The following is a 27,460-nucleotide window of genomic DNA, read 5'->3' on the forward strand; positions in this document are numbered from 1 at the left end:
ACTGACTATTAGATCATTTTCATCTAGGTAATTCATAATTGTGTAAATTAAAGGTGGAGGACATGTCTGAAAGAACAGACACCACACATTCATATAACTGATTCACCTCAATGGGCAATTAATCCACCACCTTCAGTAGAGATGCACATTTACATCCGAACTCCTATAGGAACCTAAAAATTAGTGACTGTGGAGAAAATGGACACGGATTGTGGATAGGTGGCACTAGTTGGGATTGAGAGTCGGCTGGGGAACATGCTGAGATAGTCTGCAATAAACAGTGTGTCCAAATAGCACAGTAGTTAATGGAACTTCCTAGTAAACAGGGGATTCCGGGTTCGAGTCCTGGTCTGGTACACATTTTCACTCATCGCCGCTGGTTCTGCATAATGTCCCGATCTAGCTGATGTCATCAGTTTCATTCCTTTCTTCTCTATTTTCTCCCATCCATCTTCAATTTACATAATATTTATAACAGTTGTGAATTCAGCATGGTGTCTGTTCTTTCAGATGTTTTTGAAAGAACACACATCATGCATTCATATAAGCAATTCATAATGTTTAAACATAATAAATGTTCCAAAATCTTACTGCAAATTGATGTCAGTGATGTGGATCTTTAATTCATCGGATTACTCCTATTTCCTGTCTAGAGTATTGATGTGACCTCTGCAACGTTCCATACTTTATGTATGGATCTTTTGTTTGAACAAGTGTTTGTATATGATAGCTAAGTATGGAGAAATTGTATACTTTGAGAAGGACGTAATTGATATACAATCTGGACTGAAAGAATTGCCTTTATCAAATGATAAGAGTTGCTCTGCTACATTGAGGATAGCTCTTTCTAACTTACTCAGGTTGTCGACTGTTCTTCATTCAAATTCTGGAATTTTTACTTCAGCTTCTTTGGCGGAGGAATTTTGGAAAAACGTATTTAATAACATTACCTTTACCATCATGCAGTGAAGGTATTGATTATGTCTTGCCACTGGTGTACTTTACATATGACCGTAATCTCTCTGGAGCCTTGCCAAGTACTGAGACAGAGTTGCATTGTGGAAGCTGTTGAAAGCATCTGGAAGTACACGCTAAGTTCCGAGCTTCCGTAAGACATTGCCAATCTTGGAGATTTTTTATCTGCATTTTAAGTAGTTAAATTTAGCATTTACTTTTGGTGGATTTGTGTGTTGTGGTGGCCAGTCTCACTACAATGACTTTGTGGTTACTAATCCGTGTGTCCATCGTGATATTCCCTATTTGCTCAGGATCAAGTATGTTTTTGCACCCTTGTACACTTTGAGTGGGCCCTTGAATTAAACTGTTCAAAATAACTTTCAGAGAAAGCATTTAATGTGTTTTTGGATGACATTTTGTGCCTACAGGTGACTAAACATATTTTGTCAAATACGAGAGTTAAGTTGAAGTTGCCACCAATTGTAATTGTGTGAGTGGGGTACCTATTTGAAGTGGGATTCAAGTTTTCTCTGAACCATTCAGCAGCTGTTTCATCTAATCTGGGGGCCAATAAAAGGAACTAATTATTAATTTATTACCGCGTGGGATTAGCTGAGTGGTCTAAGGCTCTGCAGTCATGGACTGTGCGGCTGGTCCCGGCGGAGGTTCGAGTCCTCCCTCGGGCGTGGCTGTATGTGTTTGTCCTTAGGATAATTTATGTTAAGTATTGTGTAAGCTTAGGGAATGATCACCTTGTAGTTAAGTACCATAAGATTTTACACACATTCTAAAAAGAATGAAGAATTCATTCTATTAATTTATTCTGGTTGTCAGGTGTACCCTCTATTCATATTAACTTGGAGGTGCTATCTGTATCAAGTTCACTAAAAGATAAACTACTACTGACAGGAACAAACACCCTACTACCAATTAAATTTAATATATCCTTTCGAAACACCGCCAGATCCTTTGTAAAAATTTCGGCTGGACTTATTGTGACATTAGCCAGCTTTCAGTACTTACGTGATTGTGCTCGAGTGCTTTCTAAATATCGGCAGTGTGTCTTCCCCTGGTTTGGCAGTTATCTTGGGACTCCTTGAGCCTGAGTGCATTAAATGTAAAGTAAAAACTGTGCTTGGTAACAGCACATTTCATGATGTTGTAAGAAAGGCATTGCAAATTTTTTGACACTGGCCGACAGTATGGCTCAGAGCAACACATGTCTGAGCCTGAGTGCATTAAATGTAAAGTAAAAACTGTGCTTGGTAACAGCACATTTCATGATGTTGTAAGAAAGGCATTGCAAATTTTTTGTCACTGGCCGACAGTATGGCTCAGAGCAACACATGTCAATCTCTGTCTAGATGCTCTTATAAATGAATTTGAGGGAAGAGAGGTGTACAACATTCTAAATGAAGAAACTCTTGAAACCACTGATAAACTTTTCGGAGCAATGCAAGGCAAGGAGTGGGGACTATTGTGTGGCATATGCTGTTCTCCAGTCTATACAATCATGAAGTGTTTTGCAAGGTAAATTTATGAAATGTGTACAAACTTTATAAATTAAATAGAGTTTGCCTTATAAACTTCATTGTTGGCAGCATATTTATCCAAAGGAAACAAATTGTAATTACAGACTGAAGTATGATTTTATGTTTATAGAGACTGTGTAGTTTAACATTTTAGTTTTGCAGTTTGTGGAAATTAAATTAGCATCTTCTTACAGAATATTTCGTCCATACATTGTAATTTGATACTTAACTTGGGATTTCATTTTGGATGTTATACAAGAGTTCTGTTACCCATTTGTTCAGGGATTTGTAGCTTTCTTATCGTGGGGATGATTACACAGACCACATAACAAAAATTAGTGTAATGTGCTCTGCAGAAATGCACTAAAAAATGCCCACGTGCAGTAGTAAGTGCACGTCTGTTTGCAAAGTATTCATGTAAGAACAGTTAATTTATGTTTCCCTCTATTATAAGCAGTGAAATAGATTGTCAAAGAGTGAGGGACATGTTGCAGGTTGGAGAGATAACACCTGTCTTTAAACATAATTTATTGACATGACAATAAGACCTTGATTTTATGACAACATTGAATGCTCGCTGAATGATAGATATGTACACAGAGGGCGTGATGGAATATGCAGAGGGATCAGAAACAATCTGAAAAGCTTGTAAGAGTGTGCCAGGGTAGGTTGTGATGATAAATAATTGCTAAGAAAAAAATTCAGTGTGTAGTGCCAGTTTAGAGTTAATTAGCATTGAAGTTTGTAAATAAGGCCACTGTGTGTGTGTGCAGACTCAAGTAGACCACCAGATGCAATTAGTGTCAGCTGTTCTCACAGCGTAGATGATAATACACAAGACTGCTCAGCCTTTGGCTCAAGTTCAGTCTTAATACTGTTTCATGTCCAATTTTTGTATCACTATCTTGTTTGGTTTTAGGACACCAAATGGAGAACACATTTGCCAATACCATCTCTGGCAAGCCATCTGAATTTGTACACACTATGACCTGATTGGTTAACTTCATTGTTAAGTAACTCAGGAATAGCATTACACAGTAAATAATTTTCTTAACATTTGGTTCTTAGAATGGCTTACGCTGCAATGCACTTACAAGTTTTCAGACTGTTTCTGTCAACCACAGTTGGTGAACACTGCCTTCATGTCTCAAGCAAGACTGGCAGTCTTTACTATTTCAGATAGATGCCCAGACCAAGAGAGAATTTTTTCTGATTCAAAGCAACACACATCGTTAATACTGATATTATTCTGCACCTACATTTAGCTACATCCTGTGCTCCCCATGGCACATAGAACAACTGTTTCCCACCTGGTCTTGCTCCCCATGATATGCACACAGACTGCACACTGAACCGCTTACCTGCCTTGGCAGCCAAATCCCTAAAGTGCTTTGTTACACACCTACCATTGCAGTTCCCAACTACAAGTAATCCCACTGTCTGTGAATGCCCATATCTTGCAGGCTGAGAGGTTTCTTTTGAAACAGAAGTAGTGACAGCTTCTGGCTCAGGATCTTTATCAGCCGCAGATGGAACCTGAAATCTCTTTGTCAGATGAACTGAAAAGGTCTTTCGGTTGGCTCCCCAGAAAATCTTTCACTGCCTGACACACTTTGAAACAATCCTCTGCTTACACACTTTGAAACAATCCTTTGCTTGCCCGTTGTTGAGGGGTCAACCTTAATGTGGGCAGTACCATGGCAGCCAGTGTAGTGGATCTTTCAGGGGACAAATGAGACTTGCTGGCCGTCTCTTGGATCCCTTTGTACAGCCCCCCACATTGATGCCCATTGGCACAGCCTCAAGCTGTGTGACAGGAACAAACATAACCTCAAGCTAGACAGTTCTTAAAGTGTGGAACTGCTTCACAAATCTATAGACATGTAAGAAATTTAAGAATTTATGCTGTAACACACACAGTTAAATCAAAATAATAAGTCAAAATAAGTTGCTTCTAGTTAAAAGCTCGTAAAACAATCCACAAATAAAACCTGTATTGTGCTGCACTGCTACAGGGATGGAAATTGCCATCTAACTGAGGTGTCTTATAGCTGTAATTGCGTGTTTGAATAAAAACAAATGACTTCTGCAAAACAATGGTGCACCTATACAGTAGATACTTATTAAAATGCGATATTGTGCCTAAAAAAAGTTAATAAATATAAAATAAAATTCACACAAATGAGCCCTCGGTCATAATGTTTTGGTCTTATTAACCAGGTTTCAACACTTCTAAGAGTATCTTCATCAGAATTTAGACATTTAAAGTGGTCTATAACGTAATTACAAATTTATGGGAAAAATTTTTTTATATAAAAAAGTGTAAGTACTGGCTAACAATACAAGACAGAAACAGTACTTTCATGTCACATATAAAATAAATAACAGGTCAGAAGGGCTTTAGTCACAAAACATTTAAAAGGAATGTGTGAAGGCGAGCCTCTAAGGGCTGCTCATACCTGTAGAGCCACAGGTTGCAACGGCTTGCATCCGTACATGTAAGTACTGTGTCTTGTATTTCCCATAAATTTGTAATTATGTTATAGACTACTTTAAATGACTAAATTCTGAAGAAGGCACTCTTAGAAGTGTTGAAACCTGTTTAATAAGACTAAAAAATTGTGACCGAGGGCTCATTTGTTTCAATTTTAATTTATAAATGATCACTGAAACAAGCAACCATGTTCAAAACTTTGTACATCAATATGCAAAAAATTTAAGAATTTAAGTTACAAAATGCACAGGTAAGTCAAAATAAGTTTGCTTCTAGTTAGAAGCTTTTCATGTGCAGACCAGAGCTAGTATGCCACAAAGACTAGAGTGCCACTACTCCTTGACATGTGGGTCTGGAGATAGCGCACCCGAGAAGTAGTGGAGATGCTTAAAACTGTTTCACCTTTTTCTTATGATGAAAATTACTTTGTGTACCATCATACTTGCAGCTGACAGCTTATAGCAAGTTTTCTCAATCTAAGGGTTACATGAACATTTTGAGGTGTCACATAATGATCTAGCAAAAAAGTTTCTTACAATTTTGAATCTCATCTTTCACTGTCAGTAAGTTTTAACAATGTTCGACAGGCAGTAAAAAATGAAGAACTGTGACCATTTGCTGGTTAGTCATTGGTTACAGTTTTACTGCAAACAATCACAGGTGTCAGTAATGATAAATACTCAAATTCCAAAAAAAAATTGTGTAATGGAATTGCTGGCCAATAATTAAATTCATGAGGTGAAATTTTAAGACTGTTTATAGAGACACAAAAAAAGTACATGCACTATCATAGTTTTGGGACTGACTAATTCCTGCTTCAGAGAGGACTAATTCGTGCTTCAGGGAGGGGAGAGGGATCGAGTGGGGAAAGTTAACAACAAAGCATAAGTTGGTGAGACCCCAGGATAAGAAAGCCTCAAAGCAAGTACTGCTCACCCTGGGATCTGAGTGGCTTGTGCTTCATTCTTAACTTTCCCCAACCTACACCTCTGTATCAGTAACGCAAAAGCTGTGATGCAGGTTTTCCCCCCCTACATAGGCTAGAAGTTTACTAAAACCTGTTTGTGGAAATGGTCCTATCCATTATTTCAGGCATGTGTGGACCAATCATTCTTTTGAGAAATTAATCATACAGACAAATAAATATATAAATATGCTATTACATTATTGTTACAACCAAATAAGAATTTGATATTACTTGAGCTGGACAAAAAGCAGATGGGTTGGACAACTGATTAATTATTTCAATTAGGTATGTTGTGAATAGTGTCCACTGTTGTGATTAATTACTTTTGAATCTACAAGAAAATTTCCAATTTACGTTAACTTTTGTTGGGTAAGTGTCAAATTACAAAAACAAAACTTCTACAATCAATTCTAAGACCAGCCTTTGAGGTTTTTTTTTTTTTTTTTTTTTGTCACTTGTGTATTCCTCCATCTCTGACAATGATTTGTGAATGTGAAACATGTCTAGTTTCACTGTAGTTTCATGTACAATTGTTGGTCCCTCAGTAATCAGCTGAGAAAATCCCTTCAAATGTTGGAGGAAGGCAAGGATATATCAGCTTCAGTAGACCACACCTTGAAAAGCACTGTGGTATGCAAACCAACCAAAGGGTTAAGAAAAGTTGTTGTTTCATATATGTTCTATCTGCATTTTGAGTTATTTTGCTGTGCTCATCACACACTGCACACAAGTAATATCTAATAACAGATGTAATTACAAATACATTCTTAACGAAAACATTTTATTGTAAAAATCATATTTGGCTCTCAGATAGTACTCCATCTCAGTGAGGCAATGAACATATGAAATACTTCATTGTTCATCATTGCTATTGTCACCGTACCACCACCACCACCACCACCAGCCATTTCAAATCCCTGGTAGATAAAAAGCCTCATTCAGGCTTTCCAATATGTGACATTTTTAGCTATCCACACCAGTGTTGCCCTTTGTATTTTATATAGCCCAATTTCCACCTCCTGCACGAGTATTGTCTCAGTCTTTTCTCATCAGTTGGAATCCAACTGGGAACTTCCTGTGTCTATGTACCATCCACTCACCTGGCAACTTATCTGTCCTCCTCACCATCTCTCCATTTCATTTTCATTGCTGTCATAATTCCTGACTCATATCATAAATATGCTAAATAACCTCGAAAGCTGACTTATCGGAAAACCAAGTGACTCATTTTAGAACCTTTCAGAATGCCAGCATAATAATTTAGTTAACTAGCCCCACAGGTCATGTGTACAATATATCATAAAATTGTGTACTCAAAACATTAAATAGATAGAAAATCCACGCAGTTCTGAAATAGAATTCAGAGAAGTAAGTAAACTGGAGCACACATTGAACACATTTTCCACCTGAGGCTGTTAAATAGAATGGTTATCATCTCTGCACAGTATTATATGTGAAGATTTTGACAAATGAAATTGATTCTTATTGCTCTAGGAATTGTCAACAATCAGGAGATTTAGTAGGTCCCAGCTTAGTATCAAACAGTGGAAGTCACCTTTAAATGGATTAATGCCTACTCTTGAAGTAGCTCCTATATATCAACTAACGGGACGTGTTGGTCTTTATAATCTTGGCAACACTTGTTACATGAACAGTATACTGCAAGCACTTTTCATGACAAACAGGTAAGAGTCTTTTCTTTTATTTTTGTCTTGAAGTATGTAGATGTAGTAGGCTAACAGAAGGTACCATAGTAGTGTAAATTTAGGCTATTTGGGAAATATCTTGAAATGATAATATGAGAATTCGTAGAGACAATGAGCAGTTATAGAATATTTAAGAGGTAATAAATTACTTAGCTTTTACCAAATTTGCATTACTTTTATCAAGTCAGTTGCCACCGATAACAACATTTATGTATTCTGAATTGTTCACAACTGTAGCTTTCAAATTTTTTAAAATATTGTATGAGGATTAACTTAAAATCATTTGTATGAACAGCAATACTGAACCCAGTTAATGTTCCTATCGGCTTAATTTTGAAAAAGAAATCATAACAGATTAGATTATAATTCCGCTCAAAAGATAGAGCTTTTAGATCATAATTCCCCTAAAAAAATGTGTCTCTAGGGTTAACTACTACTTATTATTGGTGGTGACGAGAAAGGTTCAACAGATATACTCTCCTTTTCAATGCACATTACAGCTGTATTGCATGCATTATGTGCATGTGCTTTTAGCAGTATTAATCAGTGATAGAAATAATTTTTTTCTAGAGTGTGTTCTTTTTTGTTGTTTCAATATCAGATATAGTTTAGTAGATAAATGATGCATTTATACTTACTTCCAGGTTTTGTTTTGGCTTGTTGTCCAAAGAAAAAAATTACAATCAAGAGTTAATATGGAAGCTTCAGACACTTTTTGCTTTATTACTTCATTCAAAAAGACCAGCATTATCGCCAACAGATTTGCTAGCCATATGCCGACCGCCTGGTTTTTTACCAGGTCACCAGCAGGACAGTTCAGAATTTTTAACGTAAGTCTGATTTTGTGTGATTGTGTTCAAATGTTTGATTTATTTAAACAGAAGGTAATATTTTTGTAATTGATGTATACTGTACTACCATGTATGATACATAAAACATATTACATGACAAGGAGTGGAAAAAAAAAAGACGGATTTACTGTCACATGTTGGAGCACTTGTTTAAGAATGTTGTTGGGAAAGCAACAAATAAAAACTCAATAATGATTCACACCTTGGACATACAGCTTAGTGTTAAATTGATTTACAGATACAAAAATGGTCCAAACACACAATATTGTAGCTTCCACATATCTTATGAGACTATTGAAACATTTAAAAACATGTTTATTATGGAAGGCTTCAATAAGAATTTAATTTTCAGCCTCAGTTCTTATTGAGAAATTTTATTGCTATTGGTGACTGAAGAACTGACGGTAAGATTTGCAGAAATCCTCAAAATTTATCAAAATGGCACACTATTTGACACAGAATTTATGATGCAGAGGAGCAATATTCAAACCATGATATGACAAATCTAAAAGTTGTTGGTGCCTTCCAAATCAGTGATCCGTTTCCTTAAAAAAAAAAAAAAAAAAAAAAAACCTTTTTGCCGAAAAATGACTGTAATGACAGATATGACAAGACATTGTGCTTTAAAGTTTGTTGAAGTTTGAGATTTTTGTCATAAGGGCAAACTACATTGCTTTGTTAACAGATTGTAGCAGAGAGTATGTTAGCAGTTTTCAGCATAAGATTCAGAAGTGAGAGAGAGAGAAGATGAAGTGCAGTGAAAGTAGTTCATGGTGTTAGAAGACTGATTTAGATTAAAAAGTAGCTTCTTACTTGCAGATCAACTGATGTCTCTTAACAATAATAAATGACAGCTTTTCCACTAATGAGGCCAAAAAAACTTATTAAAATTTGGGAGCTTCTGTTTGAAGCTGTAGGTTGGTAATTTTCACGTCATCTGTGTTATTTGTAGTCTGCCAAATTTTGTAGTACTACATCATTGTTTCTCAAAGAACTGCAGGTTCTGTTTTTCAGACTGTATTTCCTAGCCGTTAAGACAATTTAACTACAGTTTACAGGAACTATATTTCGTTTGTGTTACCAATAAACTTACAGAAATATTGGAGATATTTAATTGTAATTTTAAGAGAACAAGAAAATTATCCAACACCAAGATTAAATTCAGAAACCGTTTTTAAATTCTAACCTACCAGAAAAGCAGATAATTGCTGTTTTATGGACCATCTCAGTGTTCTTGCAGATAAGACCTTTATTCCTTTAGCTGCTGCACGCTCCACCCATGCTGCTGCTATGTGTTCTTTTGGAAGTGCTTTAACTCAGTTCATATAGTATTTCAAGGAGAACTTCATATTAATCCTGTATAGCTCTTTCATTTCACTTTTCATTGCACTGGTAATAACCTTCTGGGTCATAGGCCCCAATATAAATCCAGCATTGTAAATTATAAGATTAGCTTCTACAAGGACTTCAGGAATATCTTAATAATTTTTACATTGTGATGTCAACTACAAACCTCTCTGTAAAAGCAACATTCCAATCAATACGCTACTTCTGGGATGACTCGCAACACACAATTGCTTACATTTGTCATTTTGGTGGAAATTAAGCAGAAATAGAACATTGGGAAATGCTGACTAAAGCATTCTGTACTTAAGTGCAATTGTGATTCCCTACTGGTTATATTTTCATGTTTTCTTGTGCATTTTGACAATTTATTATTTTCAGGATAGTTCATGTGTTCTGATACAAAGCCGACACAGTTAGATGCAAATGATTAGGATTTAAAACCTATTGCAACACATTTTCTGTATCTCATTTGACAAGTCTGCAGACTAAGTATTTGTAATTACAATTAATAGAAATGAAAATTATTGTAAAATCAAATGAATAACTCATTGGTGAATCACTAAGCTAGCCTTTTCTGAGTTTGTTGTAGCTCTCTCTGTGATAGTCAATTTTCAGAGCTGCTGCATTGAGTAAAGCCTTGTAATAATTAAGACCAGTACTTGTGCTTTGTCAATATAACCATTAACCAGCTTTCCAAATGCCTGAAATGCCAAACACACAACATCTCACAGTACAAGAAGAGACATCTTGGGCACAGATAATTTTACTGGTGATGATAAAAAAATGTCATGAGCTTCATCTTCCAAACATTTGTGTCCACTCCCATTTGATCTATCCATGAGAACTATTTAAATTGGAACCATTTGCCATAGACATTTCTGCTGTTCCTGTCTGGCTATGTTCCCACTGCCCACTTCATCTAAATCTTCACTTATTGCACATTTTTCAGTAAATCCACCTCATCTTCACTGTCTAGCCAGTTTTCCATACTTAGTGTCATTTCAGTGCTCTCTTTGACTCTACAACTGTCAGATGATCTTGCTTCTTCTATGCACTGCTAAAGACATTTTACATTATTATTATTTAGCGTATGGCTATATAGACATATCATGAAATTATATATATATATGTATATATTAAAACAAAGATTCCAAGACTTACCAAGCGGGAAAGCGCCGGCAGACAGGCACATGAACAAAACACACAAACACACACACACAGAATTACTAGCTTTCGCAACCGATGGTTGCTTCTTCAGGAAGGAGAGGGAAAGACGAAAGGATGTGGGTTTTAAGGGAGAGGGTAAGGAGTCATTCCTATCCCGGGAGCGGAAAGACTTCCCTTAGGGGAAAAAAAGGACAGGTGTACACTCGCGCGCGCGCCCGCGCACACACACACACACACACACACACACACACACACACACACACACACACACACACACACACACACACATCCATCCGCACATACACAGACATATTTAAATATATTTAATATATTTTTCCCATGTGGAAGTTTATATAAGAAACATAAGTTTGTCTTTACAACTGAATATCCAGTCCTTCAATCCAGTGCATTGCATCTAGAGTTGATAACAGGAAGTCCTCTTTGGCACTGTGATAGGCTCGAATCATGCATTCACTGACAATGTGGTGAACAGTCTGGTATGGAGCCTCGCAGTCACAGGCTGGATCAGGCAGCTTCTTCCACTTAAAGAGAGCACCCCTGCATCGGTCATGGTCGGTACGGATTCTGTTGAGAGTAGTCCAGGTCTTGCGTGGTAGGTTGAATCCACTTGGAAGTTTAGCACCTGAGCAGATGTTATGCAGGTGCACATCTGGCACTGCTTCCCACCGACCTTTCCATTCTTCAAGAGGTTGGAAATCCTTAGCAACCATGCCAGCAGCATCGCACAAGTTGGATGGTGTGATTTCAGTTTCTTGCGATTTAAAAGTGGCTGGTTGCTTTGTAAGGGTAGGTTAGAATTCCTGGAGATCTTATGGAATTCTCTCATAAGGGCAGTACATCTGTGTAGAGCAGGAGGAATTATACCGGTTAACAGTGGAAACCAATAAACTGGCGTAGATCTGATTGTGCCAGATATTATGCACATTTTCGTATTCAGCTGGGTATCAACAAGCCTTGTATGATGACTGTTAATCCAAACAGGTCCACAATACTCAGCACTTGAGTGCACCAAGCCCAGACGACAGCTTCGTGACCTGAAAAAGAAGGCATCTCCGTCATCTGAGTATAACTATCCCTTCATAGTTTCAGACATTGACTCTGGACTGAAGGACCTCAAACCTCTTGAGGCACCTGGATTCAATGGTATCCATCCAGAATTCCTGATCCATATGGGAGGAAAAGCTAAGAAATGGCTGGCAGAATTCTTCACTGACATCCTGCTGATTGGTCAACTTCCATTGGAGTTTAAAAAGGCGAAGATAATACCTGTTCTGAAACCTGGAAAACCCAGCAACAAGGTAGAAAACTATTGCCCCATTGCCCTAATTAGCTGCTGCTACAAGCTTTTTGAAAGGCTAATATATAACAGAATAAGTAGCGCTATCGTAGAAAATGTTCCAGTTGATCAGGCAGGCTTCAGACCAGGGCGTAGCTGCTGCGACCAAGACATTTTACAAATAGGTGATGAACTGTTTTTCATCATGTATTTTACTACGACATTAAATTTATTGAAACATCTTTGCACTGTAATATATGTTGTAATTATGTGCAGTTCTTGCATGCTTTCCAAGTGTTTTTGCTGATTACCAGGGATAATTTATGTAGGGCTTTGTCTTTACCCTTTGTCACACACTAGCATTAAATCAGACTACCAGTGTTTGCTGTTTACCATTTGATTTGCCTTGACCATTTTTATCGTCTCTCTTCAAGCTATTTATCGTTTCATTTTATTTAGTCTCCATTGCTGTTTCCACACCAACTCTTGTTTTGTAGGTTCTAGTCCCTGTTGTGGTCCACTTTTCTGTAATGGCATTTTTTGCAAGTGTACCGCCTTGTTAAAATTGGTCTTGCCATGACTTTGTGTAATCCTTTCACAAAATACTTCACTTTTATATGCAATTGCAGGAAGCACAAGCTGCCCTGCATGCATGCTCCAGCTTGGTGGACTGTAATCTTTCCATAAAATACTTCACTTTTATGTCTGATTGCTGGATGTGTGAGCACCTAGGAAATGTCCTGCAGGTTTGCTCAGGCTCAACTCACTCACTCCTTCATGCCAAACAATCTCCAGGCATCAATTTCTCCCTTCTAGATGACAGAGCACCCACATCAGCGATGTCAATGTGCTGTAGCAAAGAAGCATAAGGGTAGATTTGATCCTTCAAGTATTAGATTGATATCTATACCCTTACAAACCATCCATCCATCCATCCATCCATCCATCCATCCATCCATCCATCCATCCATCCATCCATCCATCCCATTCCTTTATCCAACCAATGCTAGGTTGGGACTGGTATATGATAAATTTCCATTTTATAACCGGAGAACCAACCATACATGATCAAGTGTACCCAGGCAAGTGGGGCTCTGTCTGGCTAGACAGTTACTTCCCTAACTGCTTGTGGAACTTCCATGAAGCCTAAATCTCTTTCTTATACTCCAACAGTTCTGTTGGTCCACTGGGCAGTATTACCACTCAAACATCAAGAGACCTCGTGTGCATAGACCGACTGAGATGACTGAATATAAGAGAAATAAGTAATATTAATGGACCACATCCTGTGGTAAACAATGTACAGGGTGACAGTTATTGAACTATATGAAATAAAATTGTCATGCCTTACAAACGGTTTGTGTTAGGCTATTCAAACTGCACAGGCATATAATGAGTACTAGTATGTGCTGTATGGTTTGGTTTAGCGACAAAGCCCACTTTCATTTGGAAGGGTTCATCAATTAGCAAAACTGGCTCATTTGGGAGACTGAGAATTTGCATTTAGCAATTGACATGTCCCTTTACCCTCAACAGGTGACAGTGTGGTGTGCAATGTCAATTCACAGAATAATCCGTGCGATATTCCTTGATGGCACAGTGACTTACCGAATGGTACATGAATATTTTGGAAGATGATTTCATCCCCATTATCCAAAGTGATCCCAATTTCGACAAGATGTGGTTCATGCAAGACGGAGCTCGACCCCATGGAAGCACAAGAGTGTTTGATGCCATGGAGGAGCACTTTGAGGACCACATTCTGGCTCTGGGGTACCCATAGGCCACTGGCATGGGCCTCAATTGGCCCCCATATTCTCCGGATCTGAACACATGCAACTCCTTTTTGTGAGGCCTTATTAAAGGCAAGATGTACAGCAGTAACTTCAAAACCATTGCTGAGCTGAAAACAGCTATTCAGGTGATCATAGACAGAATTGAATTTCTGACACTTCAGTGGGTCATGCAGTATTTCACTATTCGTCTGCACCACATCATCGCCAATGATGGTAGGCATATCGAACATGTTATAATGTAAATCCGAATATCTGTAGTGGTGTTTACATCTTGAATGAAGTGTGTTCACGCTGTAATTTGTAACTCATTTACGTTTTTTTTTCATATAGTTCAGTAATTGTCACCATGTATATATTGTTGTTAAAAGGTTTAGAAAATTTATTGGAAATAATATCATCTTTAATATCCATAAAGCTGAAGAGGGACTTGAAGGGCAACTTAAATCTTTCAAGAGGCTGCACAGTGGTGGTACATTCCTGATAGACACACTGAGAGCAACACCAAACTCTTTTGGAGAATATGCTGTCACTTGAGCTACACACTGGGCTCCATTATTGTAAATGAGCTGTAACATGCCAGATGGTGATATGTAGGTGTACTAATGTTACTATGATTCTTGGAGGAATTCCTTTCTTATGTACCCTGGGAAGGCCGTATAACCATGGTGGCACTTCTGTTTAATGAAATTATGTGGCAAGGCAGACTCGTAAGAAGAGTCATCACCTTCCTTTTGATTTTACTTGCAGGGTCAACATCAATCTGTGTGTATGCAGTGTTATTCAAAGGCTCAAAAATCAGCTTATTGCAGCCCACACAGTGCCATGAGGACTGTAGTGTTGCCGTTGACAGCGGGCAGTATTAATACAACCTAACCTGGATTTTGGGACAATGGTAAGGCAGTTTTAAGAGAAACTGTTTTATTGGTGTTGCTCTCCTGTCTGTCACAAGTGTCTGTTTTACTTTCTGACGTTTGGTTCTGCAATTGCAATAATTTCACTGGTAGAAAAGTTGGTTGTTGGACTAGCGGTGCAGGTTTGCACATACTGTTACAGATGCAGGTTGATGTGTCCTGCTCAATTGTCAAAGTAGGGATGCCAACACTAGTCTTCTGTAGACGATGATTCATTGCCAGGGTATATGACTTCATGAAAGTTTGAGGCTGTGTTGCCTTAAACGATTCTTCACATCAGAGTATGCAATGCACTGGCTGACTTTAATCTTCTGGATTTACTTCTCTTCTGTGAAAACAGGACATTCTTAGTCTTAGGTGCAATTGACACACCTGCATACCACCATCTGGCGAAGTGCCTGACATGTGTTCTCATTGAACATGTGGGGAAGTGTGAACATCACATCCATGACTCCACTGATTTTTTACATTGCCTCAGTCAATTGCGACTCCAGGATATGGATATTATTGTCAATTTTGATGTATTTTCCCTCTTTTCAAGAGTTCCTCTTTCTGATTGCTTGCAGCTAATCATAAAAAAGTTTGAGGATTGTTTCACAGAACTTTCTAGATACATTTTGACAGCAATAACTTGCTGCTCCGATCTTTAATAATAATCTAGATCTAATTATTATTGATTGGATAAATTCTGTTTCCCATCCCATTGGATATTTTATTTGAATCAGCAAAATTGAAAATAATAGTATTGTCGATGCTATTGCTTGGACAATAAAATATTTAATTGATGATTCGTTTATTATTATATCTTGGAACTCATCTATTTGGTCCATGTTTGCATAGAAAAACAAAAATATCAGAAATTGAGTGCGCCTTAATGCAGAACACCCTGTTATTTGTTTACTTGTTTATTTTCCCAAACTAGTTTCGGCGACAAATATCACCATCACCAGTATGTTATAGCATGTTTTTGACAATTATTGTCACTGTTTGCGATGGCAACAGAAAAAAAGCACAGAAAATGTGTCACAAACAATGACAATAATTCTATAGCATAAAATAAATAAGATTAAAATTACACACTTATGATGGTGATATTTGTCGCCGAAACTAGTTTCGGTTCGTAAACAAATAACAAGGTGTTTTGCATCAAAGCAGACTCAATTTCTTTATATTGTTGATTTTGACAGCAGCTTTCTGGAACATTTAAACTCTGACCATCATAATATAAAATTAATGACTGAACTTATAAAATAGGGCCAGCTACCTTTCCTCGACATGTTAGTTAAGGAACAGTGGAAGCATCCCTGGGTCACTGTGTACATAGAAAACCTACACACACTAATCTATCTCCACACCTCATGCTGCCATCATCCATACACAGAAATTTGGTGCTTAAGACTCTGGTCCATATAACTTGAACACTTTTGGTCAAGAATAGCCTTGCCAAAGAATTAAAACACCTATGAAAAGTGTTTTGAAGCAGAGGTTACTCAGATCATCAAACGGAACAGGTGATGTAGTCAAAATCAAGAACAGCTGAGGAAGGGATTGAGACAGGCCAAGAAAGAAAAGCCAAAAATCACTTATGGTATCAGAAAAACGAGTTTGTATCATATGCCAGTGGATATGTGGCATGTCTTATGTGGGGCAGACTGTCAGAACAGTCAAAGAAAGGTGCCAGGAGCATCAACAACATACCCAACTAAAACAAGCAAGAAAATCAGCTGTCACCAAGCACTGCCTCGAACATAATCGTGAAATGAAATAGTATGAGACCAGTGACATTGTGCAAACACACAGTCTATGGAACCACCTCATCAAGGAGTCTATTGAAATAAAGATGTCAGAAACCTAATAAACAGATATAGAAATGGAGATTTCATTTTAAGTAATTCTTGGGTTTCAGCACTCAATTTATTAAAATCTCACTGGCCATCACATCCCCCAGAGGAGAGAAATGCTGGGAGAATTTGCGTTGATATTCGAACTCGGCTATAAGTAATGGCGAGAGAGCAACAATAGATCAGTCTGATCGGAGTCCAGGCAGTGGGTACACATAATGGGAAAACTAGCAGCACCTGAAGAAAATGGCTTGGTCAGTCATCTAAATATTGTACATAAAATGCTTACTTATTGTTTATGCTGTTTTTCATTACTATGCTGCTCTTTTCTATTGCTACGGTACTCAAAATTAATTTAATCATAACAACAAATTATTTTAATTGGCTCTTGGTGCGTGTATTGCTTCTGTTTTTCGTTTTATTTATTTATTTCTGCGGGTCGTTTTCAACATGCACTGAAACTTTCAGACACTGAGTGTTTCGGTTTAATTTTGTCAAGAAGCCATGTCCTTAAAACTATTGATATAAATGTACAAGAGAGATAGGAGCTCTAAATGCATTACATGTCAAGATTTTCATGAGCTCGGCACCTGAACTATGATTTTATAGCTGTTTAGACTTATGGGAAATGACCAAGATCTCACTGCAAGTATTTTGTTGTGTTATTTATTTATACTATTTGAATGATAGAGCTGGTAAAGGGTTGGTAGGTGTACAGGTTTGGAAACCCACAGTAATAATTAGTACTGTAAAAATTCTGTCAGCGAGTAAATTGGAGAGATACAAGGCAAGAAAATATAATGAGTGCCAGTGCAGAAATTATCTCTGGAGCGACATAAAATGCAAGAAAAAATGAAAAATAATTCTCTTTGGTTTTTTATTCTGGTGGAACTGTAACATCAGAATGATGTGGAAAAGTGACGTGTAATAGGTTATCATAATGCCATAGCAGTAAATTCTGTTGCCCAGGATAATGCAGATTTGACACTACACAATAACCAAGAAACACACCTTATCCAAAATATCTCTCTCTCTCTCTCTCTCTCTCTCTCTCTCTCTCTCTTATGAAGACTAGTAATTACTGTGTTAACAAAGCAAGCTGTGTGTCACTTTTGAAAGTCCACTACATTAATTATGCCTCACTTCTTATAAGCTGACATCTTATTTTGAAATGAAATTTGAAACAAATTATAGTGCATGTTAACAGTGTACAAAAAAACAGATTGCTACTTACCAAAAAGAAGACATTGTAAGTTGCAGACAGGTACAATTAAGACACTGTGCCTGTCTATAACTTAAATCGTCTTTTTTATGCTAAGTAGCAATTTGTCTTGTCATACATTGTTGATATTCCTTCCTGGAGTTTCCATTGTTTCATTGCATATTACTTGCTTTCAGTTCATTTTTGAGAAATAATTGCCTAATTTCTTTTGTTTCTGCTTTTCATTCACATTTTCCTAATGACAGTCCTTACTTACTGGAGAGTCAAAACATCGCTATAATTAAATGAACTTTGTCTTGTGTATTCTAATAATAGTCAGTCATTTCAGTACCTCAATGTGTGTGATAACAGGTTCCTCCTCTGTCTGTGTCACATAAGCCACTCGAATCCTGATTCATAGTGATAGCTATTTAATCACTCACAGCTGTTTTTGTCATAATCATCATAACCTGAAGTTTGTTTCACAAGAGCAGTCCAATGTGTAGTGATATCATTTGCTACTCTAACCTCAAATTCCAGTTTCATTAAATGTTTCTGCAGTTTTCTTCCACAAGTTAGCTATTTTTTTTATCTTCGTGTTGTCCTAAGTCTTACAACTACTGTGGATTACATTGAACACATTCAGCGATGCCCTGAACCATGATATCTGAACCTTCTTGCACGATCTGTTCCAGTAAAATTTGACCGTTAATGTTGTTTCATAGCTGTTACCTCACCGTGGTTCATTGGTACATGACTGACAAACTCAAGGTAAAAGATACCTCACAAAAATCATTATGCCATTCGAAATGAGCACATCATCTGCAGGATGATGAGGTGCATTGTAAATTAAATCAACAACTTTTTAGGGTAAATATTTTCCTTCCAAATAGAGATGCACAGTAAATGCAAACATAGACCAGAACCAGTCTCTGTAGATAGTTCTGTCCGTCCAGATTCCTTTCTGATGTGTGTAATAAAGTGGTAACTTAATTATTCCTGTAAATGTATGCATGTTTTTTCCCCAATGAGTGGCTTCATTGTTGAGGAACATGCACTTCCATCTGAGAGAATAACATTCATGCAGGTATCGCCTTCCAGTCCAGCACAGTTTCATAAACACACCTAAAATGTCCCAGGAGAAAATAGTTCTATTTCGTGTAACTAAAGAAGTCATCCCAAAAAGCATCATCTGAATCTTTGTTGGTACTAAGAACCTTGCTCTGAGGAGCAATTTCCAGAATCATGTTGTCTTTTGTAAACTGAGCCTGCCATTCTGATAACTTGCAAAATTTTTCTTTAGTCATCAGAGTTTCGTAGAGCTCTCCTACCTTCTCTGTTAACATTGGACCTGATGTGGAACCTCTGCTTTCCTCACCTGGAACCGTAAGTGCAATGCTTCATCTAGTTCCATGTAAGTTGAAGTTTTCAGGCACTTTCACTGTGACTGTTGAACTTGGCTGCCATCTTTGACTATAAAATTTAAAATCATTTCTTTATTTCTCTTTTAGTTTCTCACTATGTCTATCCCATAACTCTGATTGATTTTTGTTGCTAATTTCCATTTTCTAACTTATTTTTGATACTTAAAACAACAAATTTGCAAATATTTATCTTGTACCAAGTACATGTAAATCATCTGCAAGTACAACAACAACAACAAGAAATGTCAGTGATTCAGGTTAGAAGCTATGGTATTATTGAGGTATGTCAGCAGGTAGGAAAGTAAGATTGTCACTGCATTTGCCCTGGCGATGTTTAACAGTATATTTTCATTTTGTATCAACATGGAGTAAGAATTCTAAAGGGAACCATCCAAGAAGAAAACCTAAATCATTTTCTTTCACTGTCATCCTCGGGTGAGTTGGAATTTATCAACTACTAGCTCCTATGGAATCATATAGACAGGAAATTGGCGGTGAATATGTTGAAAAGTTAGATTCCTGCATTTACAATGAAGATAAAATGGAAAACCACGGAGAAAAAAATCAGGGACACCATATGGTGGGATTGCGACCCGTATTGTCTTCGGGAAATGAAACATGAGTTTCATGCATAATAATGTCTTCTAAGCAAAAATAGTTGTTCTAATCATAACAGAATACCTACTTACTTTCTTTTCCAAAAAATGTTGAACTATACAGACAATCTGCAAACCAGATAATTTGCAGGCTCATAATTGGGAACTTGATATATACAGTGCTGTTTCTTTATTATTTGTTTTCATTTCTTCTTATCTTTTTTCTTTCATACATGGAAAACCATAATTACTGACTTCAGGTCTATGAGCCATCACTCATCTATACTACAACAGTTCTGTTACCATGTGTGTGTACAAATGCTCAGTTCAGATTTTATCTACTTCTGCTTCCTTCTCCTACACCTCTCATTTTTACAACAGGGTGCCCATGTTAAACTTCCCCTGTTGGGGCACAGACAGAAGTGATAAAATAGGCTGATAGTAGTGATAATACAGATTAACTGGAGATTGTGATGAAAGGTTGTAATACAAGAATAATAAAGAGTGAAAGAGGCTTTGCTAAATACTTGGTTAGGAAACTGGCAAATGGTAAACAAGATCAGACAAACTGAGTAGTGAGGATGGACTGGATAGGCTCTTTCAGAACTGCCAGTTTAACTATTTTCAGTCAGTGTCAAACCAGACAAATCTGTCAGTACGATATTGCAGTGCCTGTGTTATTCTGCTTACAATGCAAAGTTTCTTTGGGCATGCATGCATACATGCAATGTAATACATTAAATGAATTTGCAGTTGTGAAAAAGGACAACCATCAGCTGTAGAAGGAATGACGATAATGAAAATTTGTGCCGGACCGGAACCCGAACCTGGATTTCCTGTGTATCGTGAGCGATCGCCTTACCATTTGGCTATCTGTGTATGACTCATGGCCAGACACAAACTTCATGCATGTGTGTCCAGATGAACTTTGCATTGTAATCAGAATAATGCAGGCACTGCATATCATATTTAGCTGCTGATACTAGGCAAGCGACTTTCAAATACAATGTCTGACCTGTACACGAATATACATAATGGATGTACAAGTTCTGGTCATAGATGCATGGTTGATGACATTTGGAACTTCAGGTCTGGCCATGGATAGCCAAATGGTAAGGCGACTGCTCACAATTAGCGAGAAATCCGGGATTGAGTCCCAGTTCAGCACAAGTTTTCATTGTCGTCATACCATTCTACAGCTGATAGTCATCCTTATTCACAACTGCAAACTCATTTAATATAAACCTGAGACTGAATTATTAAAAGTAGCAAATGGTCACTTATATATGTGTCTAACAGCTGTTGTGCAGTCAGCCTATCAAGCATTGTTGCATGTTTCCTCTGATGCTTGTTGATCATATGAGTGTTGAGTGAAAACAGCAGTGGATGTAAGATGGCTAATAGCTGGCAAACTTAGGAGCACCTGATGCAGGTGTGTGGTACTCCTTCTGTGTTGTTCTGTAGCAACTCCTGGGAACATAACTGTGATCTTGAATGTCTAATTGTACTAAGACAATTACTACAAATAGTACAAACATTAAAAGTAACTGAGCACAAACTACTTGCTAGAATGTGTTTTTAATGATAAAAAGAAAGGCTGACAGTTTTTTATGAATGTTTTCTTTCTGCCAATGTATATGATGCTATAAGGAAAACTTCACTTCAGAATGTGATAGGTTCACCTTTATTTATTACTGAAGGTTTATTCTAATGAGCAGTTTACATATATTTGAATATTTTGCACAAACCTTCATTCACGTACTTGTACATAGGTAAGCCTCAGTTATAAACCTCCTGCCTATTTCAATAATCACTGAGAATAAATAAAGCAATTTCCAACTGATTTTATTAAAATCAGAGATTCTATCTCATAGTCTTTGGCTCTCTCACACCAGAACTTGATTTTCTCACTAACTGATAGACATTGAAGAGAATATGATTGTGAATATGCTATTTTACAACCTTGAGGTGGACACTTTTTCTCATTGGCAGTTGGTTGTATGTGCTTTCATCATATTGGAAGAGTTTAAATGAGCAGGTTATATGCCTACAGCCATCTTATTTTATAACTCGATGTTTGTATTCACAACCATGGCTGTGCCGTATTCAACCTGTGATAGACCATGCCTGAATGAACAACATGCTGCTGGACTATCCATCCAAGAAACTGTCCTAGGCAATTTGCATACTTAATGTTCTCTAAAAGGTGGGTCCATATGTTGATCCACACTTTCTGTGCCTCAATATATTTGAAGTGGAATTAGATGTGATGGCATGTACAACTGTGCCTAAAAGGACTGTCCACTGTGTTTTTGCCCTTACGAACACAGCTATTGCTGTCTACAGATTTTGATTTGGAGATTTAGGAAGATAAGATAATATGCATATCTGATTTGCTTTCATCTTTATGACAGTGATGACCTACTGTGAAAGTCATCTTCTAACTGTTTGATTTTCTGTTTTGTGGTGTCATTTTATTTCAAGTGCTTAGCCTATGATGTACACAGTTTTTTTGGTATGCCATAGTCATTAGTTGTTCACAAAGAAATGTTCAGTTTGTTATTCAGTATTATTTATTCTGTTGTGTTGTAGGTATCTTTTGGATGTGTTGCATGAGCAAGAAGCAAGGTTTGTTAAAAGTGAGGGAACTGGAGTTCCAACTCCAGCAGTCAAAATGGAAGTTGACACCGGTGGAGGTGGAGGTGGAGGTGGAGGTGGAGGTGGTGGAGGAGGAGGAGGAGATGGAAAGGAAGAAGACAATTGTATGGGCTCCATTTCTCGTTGGACTACTGAAGAGGATCTTTCAGATGGTGGGGTGCTTGAAAGGAAGGCACAGTCATTAGCAGACTGTAGTCAAGGTAATTATATGCTATGTGATTAAATGTGTAGGTGTTTGAAGTTAAAACAATACACAAATGTCGAAACACAAAATTAGGGGCACAACTTGCCACTAATTGTACTGTTGAATGTCAAATTAGTACCTTTCTTTATAGCGAAGATGCGCGATAGGCACAATAAAAAGATTCACACAGTTAGAGCTTTGGGCCATTAAGGCCTTTGCAGCAGTACACACACACACACACACACACACACACACACACACACACACACGCAAATGCAACTTTCACACATGTCTAGGCACAATAAAAAGATTCACACAGTTAGAGCTTTGGGCCATTAAGGCCTTTGCCAGCAGTACACACACACACACACACACACACACACACACACACACACACACACACACACGCACGCAAATGCAACTTGCACACATGTCTACAGTCTCAGAGAGCTGAAACTACACTACATTCCATCTTGGATTTTCCAATGGTTGATTGGTACCTTTCTTTTAATTTACCAAAAGAAAATTGTATTATCATCAAATGGAGGTAGTGTTATTTTTAATAGTCAATATTTTTTTATTTTTTTTTATTTTCAGCTATTGGTAGATATAAGCTTCAATTTTTATGGACTGACACCTAAGATGCGTTTGCTGTTGAGTTAACCTTAGAAATGTTGTCTATAGTCACTTGCAAATTACAAATAGCAGTGGAGTTCTGCACACATAGTAAATTTTCACCATGTGCCAGTCTTTCTTGCCTTTCATGATTCAGCATCAGAATGCATTTCATAATAAAAATATTGGAAATGTTTTTTGGGCACAAAACACAATACACTTTCAAAGTATTCCCATTTATGTATCATGCAAAAAATAGTTGGTTTTTAGGTGACATATGATGAAAATTTGTCCTTATATCTTGAGACATTTATTTCAGTGCAAATGGAAAATATTGCTCCTTACCAGTCAATAAAACATAAACTGAGAAGAGCTTAATTGGAGCTAGAGGTTCACTCATGCAATAGACGTCTGTGCAGAGATTAATTAGGAAGTCCTCGGGGATTATGATTCAGGAAGACATAATAGAAAAGAATGAGAGGGAAATAAACATGAAAATATTCCATCTCTCAACAAAAGTGTGTTGAATGGCTGGGGGCTATTATTTTCGTGCCATTTCTCTAGAGCTGTATTTTATATCACACCCAGGTTTATGGCCTGAGAGACAGTGAAATGCCATTGTTTTTGTGATGTAGTTTCCAAGAATTTTACAATTATGTTAACTCAAGTGAAGGAAAAATGCAAATTTTGACGATGCTTTGTTGATCTCTGCCTTGTTTCTCATACAGGATGTGCCCTCTTAGGCTTTATTCTGAGCAACATATGCCCATTAAGCCTCTTCTCCTAATCAACCTGTGGTTCCTAAAGCTAGGACTGCTGTAGTATATTTTGTACGTTCTGTTAGCTATGCTAAGAACTGTGACTCCTGAAGGATAGTATTGACCACCCCACCTCTGTCCTTGGAAATTTAACTGTTTTATTAACAAAATGTTCATTAATTTAAAAATGATTTAGAACATATTAATTCTGTCATTTTCTTTTCATAAATGTAAACGTACGTAACACAGCGTGTCATAAATGTAATAAGAAGAAGGGGAAAAAAAATCCTACATTACTTATATTTAAATGAAAAGGTTCATCATATTTGCAAAAATTTTAGATTGTAACCAACATTTTAATGTTAAAATGTTTCATATTAATATGTAAAGAATTTTTTGAATTCTTCTTGTTTATTGCAGATGGCACTGACTCAGAGAAAACAGAGATTCTAAGCAGCACATTGTCAGGATCAGCAGACAGTGGAATCCATTCTGTGTGTGGTGATGAAGCAGGTGTTGCAGGAACATTAACAGAGGTTCCTAGCTTACATCTAAGCCTTGTTCATCAAACATTTGGTGGAAAAATAGTCACTTGTAATGAGTGTTTGACTTGTCATTCACAGTCCGTCCAAACAGATACATTCACCGATCTACAGTTGTCTTTTCCCCCACAGGAAGAGGACAACAAATATGATGTGTTAGATGTGCAGAATTTGCTGGATTACTTTGTTTCTGCAGAGAAACTGAGTGGAGATAATTGCTATAGGTGTGATAAGTGCAGTGCATTGACTGAGGGACAGCGGTCTGTTAATATTTTGCAAGCACCGTCTCATCTTATTCTGACAATAAAACACTTTCATTATGATAGTACCACAATGCAACGAACAAAGTTACTTCACAAGATGCATTATAATGAAAGATTATTTGTGCCTGTTGTAGCTGCTGGACAGCAACAGAAACACTGTGAGACATATAATTTGTATGCAGCAGTTGTACATTCTGGAAGGAGTGTGGATTCAGGACACTATTACACGTTCTCACGAGACCAAAGTGGTTCCTGGTTTGTATTTAATGATGAGTCAATATATCCTAGTTCTCTTGATGAGCTAACAAACCTTAAAGCAGCAGATACTCCCTACATATTGTTTTATGCGTTACCTAGTGAAAATCTCCAACTGGAAGTAGGCTCACACCCACTAGAAAATCTAAAACCCCACCTGTTAGAGGTAGTTCTCAAAGACAATGCTTTATTCATAGAACAAAAGAAAGAAGAAAGGCGAAGATTGTCTATGGGAACTATGTCTAAGACTTGGTATAATCAAAGAAAACCTGATGATGACCCTCCAAGCAGTTGTGGTGGTGGATCATCATTTAGTACATCAGCCAACAGAGTGGTATTTTAAAGATATATAGTGTTTATTGTCTGTCATTTTTTTCCTGTATTGTATTTTCCTTTGCTGTGTGAATTACCTCATTATATTTATTACAATTGTCTTTCAGCAGATGCAGTTATGATGTCTGTGTTAATACTTGTTATACTTTGCACTCATTTCACAAAATATGCTTTTCATATTTATATGTTTGACAGAGGTACTGAAACTGTCTTCCTTTAGCAATTTATATATGTATATAATGTTCCTGGTCAGCTTTGACATAAGTGAGTTATTATGAATTGGCAGGAAATGTTCATGAAACATTTATATTGTATAAGAATATTGAAAATTCAGCCTATTTTATATGCAGAGAAAGATTTTTGTGAACCGTATGACATTTGCAAAGGTTTCTCTTTTGCAGATCAAAATGCGGAGCATTGTAAACATAAATCTTTTTTTAAGAGCTGTTTGTTTGGTTGGAATTATTATTTCGTAAGTTGATATTGAAGTGTTTCTTTTATACTGGAGCAGATTTTTCAGTGGATGGAGGGTCTAAATATGTAAGAAGCTGATTCATTAGAAAGGTTTAATGGATAGTACTTCTTGTGGAATAACAGTGATCTGATGGAAGTGAGTATGAAAAACAGACTGAATATAAAATTCACTTCAAAGCTTTCTATATATTTTCTAAGGAAGTGACCAAAGTCATCTTTAATATTCGATTGTCTCACTTTTTGTGTGAAATAAAAAAGTCTTTTTCTTGTATTCTGATTCTACATCGAAGCTATGTGAGTGATGTCTTTTTTCCTCTCTATTTATGTCAGATTTTTATGCATATCTGCCATATCAAGCAGAAATTTTTGTATTTGTTTTGTAAAGCAAAACAAATCATACTTACTGATGAATGAAGTGCTAATGTGTCTTTTTTTCTTAGTGGAGTGTACCTTAGATGTTTATTTGTGGCAAGGTAAAGTTGTTATAACTGGATGGAGACTCAACTTGAATATTTGCTTTCATGGGCATTGCTTTACAAACTGAACTTTCTAAGCACACTCCATGGACCGTTTCTAAAGCTTCAGTTTGCCACTAGCTACCCTCTGTACCTTACAAACTCCATAGAATCGTGCCTGCATTATTGACATCTACGAACAAAGGGCAAGGTAAAATACTCAGTGAGATGTGTCTGAGCAGCAAAATTTCTAATGCATTGCGTGTGAAGAGTAAATACTGAAGTTTGAGACCCCATCCAGATCACAATTTTAACTTGTCATAAATGTCCATTAGTGAATAAATATTGTCTCAATAACAGATAGTGTTAAACTTGTTTCAAACTGTACACTGAGTGCAAAGCTATTTGGGCTAAAAGTTTGGTGTCTGATAGAAAAGAATGTTACTTCTGTGTTCCTATTTTCCATGTCACAGATGTGGCCATTGTTGACCTATGCTGTTTGAAAAGAATGCATAATGCAAACAGCAATATTTTATATACAGTTATCCAGAGACGGCAATTCTATATTGCCTAATTCATATAAATGTTTCACTGACTTTTTCGCTGTCCAACCTTTACAAATATGACAAAAATCCTGGTGCTGAGGAGAAAATATTCATGAACAGTGTTTGATTAGTAAGGGGAAGAGAGGTAGTGGCATGCGTTTCATAAATGCCAGATTGTTTTTGTTTTAGTTTAAATTCCGAATGTATCTGCAGTGGTACATTTAGAGAGAGTGTGTCAAACTGTTGATAGTGGTCTGTCCACCATGGTAGTAAATGTTAAAACCTCCTAGA

The 27,460-nt window shown here is 37.1% G+C and overlaps 1 protein-coding gene across 3 annotated transcripts in view; it reads left to right on the forward strand.

The window, feature by feature from the left end:
• Window positions 1-26,440, forward strand: part of LOC126266727 (ubiquitin carboxyl-terminal hydrolase 35) — a 116,113-nt gene extending 89,673 nt beyond the window's left edge. For all 3 annotated transcript variants that reach the window (XM_049971203.1, XM_049971204.1, XM_049971205.1), the window contains 4 exons: window positions 7,445-7,635; window positions 8,301-8,486; window positions 22,680-22,945; window positions 24,723-26,440. In XM_049971203.1, coding sequence (XP_049827160.1) covers window positions 7,445-7,635; window positions 8,301-8,486; window positions 22,680-22,945; window positions 24,723-25,705 — 1,626 coding nt within the window. In that variant the 3' untranslated portion in view covers window positions 25,706-26,440. The remainder of the gene's footprint in view (window positions 1-7,444; window positions 7,636-8,300; window positions 8,487-22,679; window positions 22,946-24,722) is intronic.
• The last annotated feature ends 1,020 nt before the right edge of the window (window positions 26,441-27,460 follow it).

Source organism: Schistocerca gregaria, chromosome 4 (genome assembly GCF_023897955.1).
Source record: "Schistocerca gregaria isolate iqSchGreg1 chromosome 4, iqSchGreg1.2, whole genome shotgun sequence".
In the NCBI taxonomy this organism is placed as follows: Eukaryota; Metazoa; Arthropoda; class Insecta; order Orthoptera; family Acrididae; genus Schistocerca; species Schistocerca gregaria.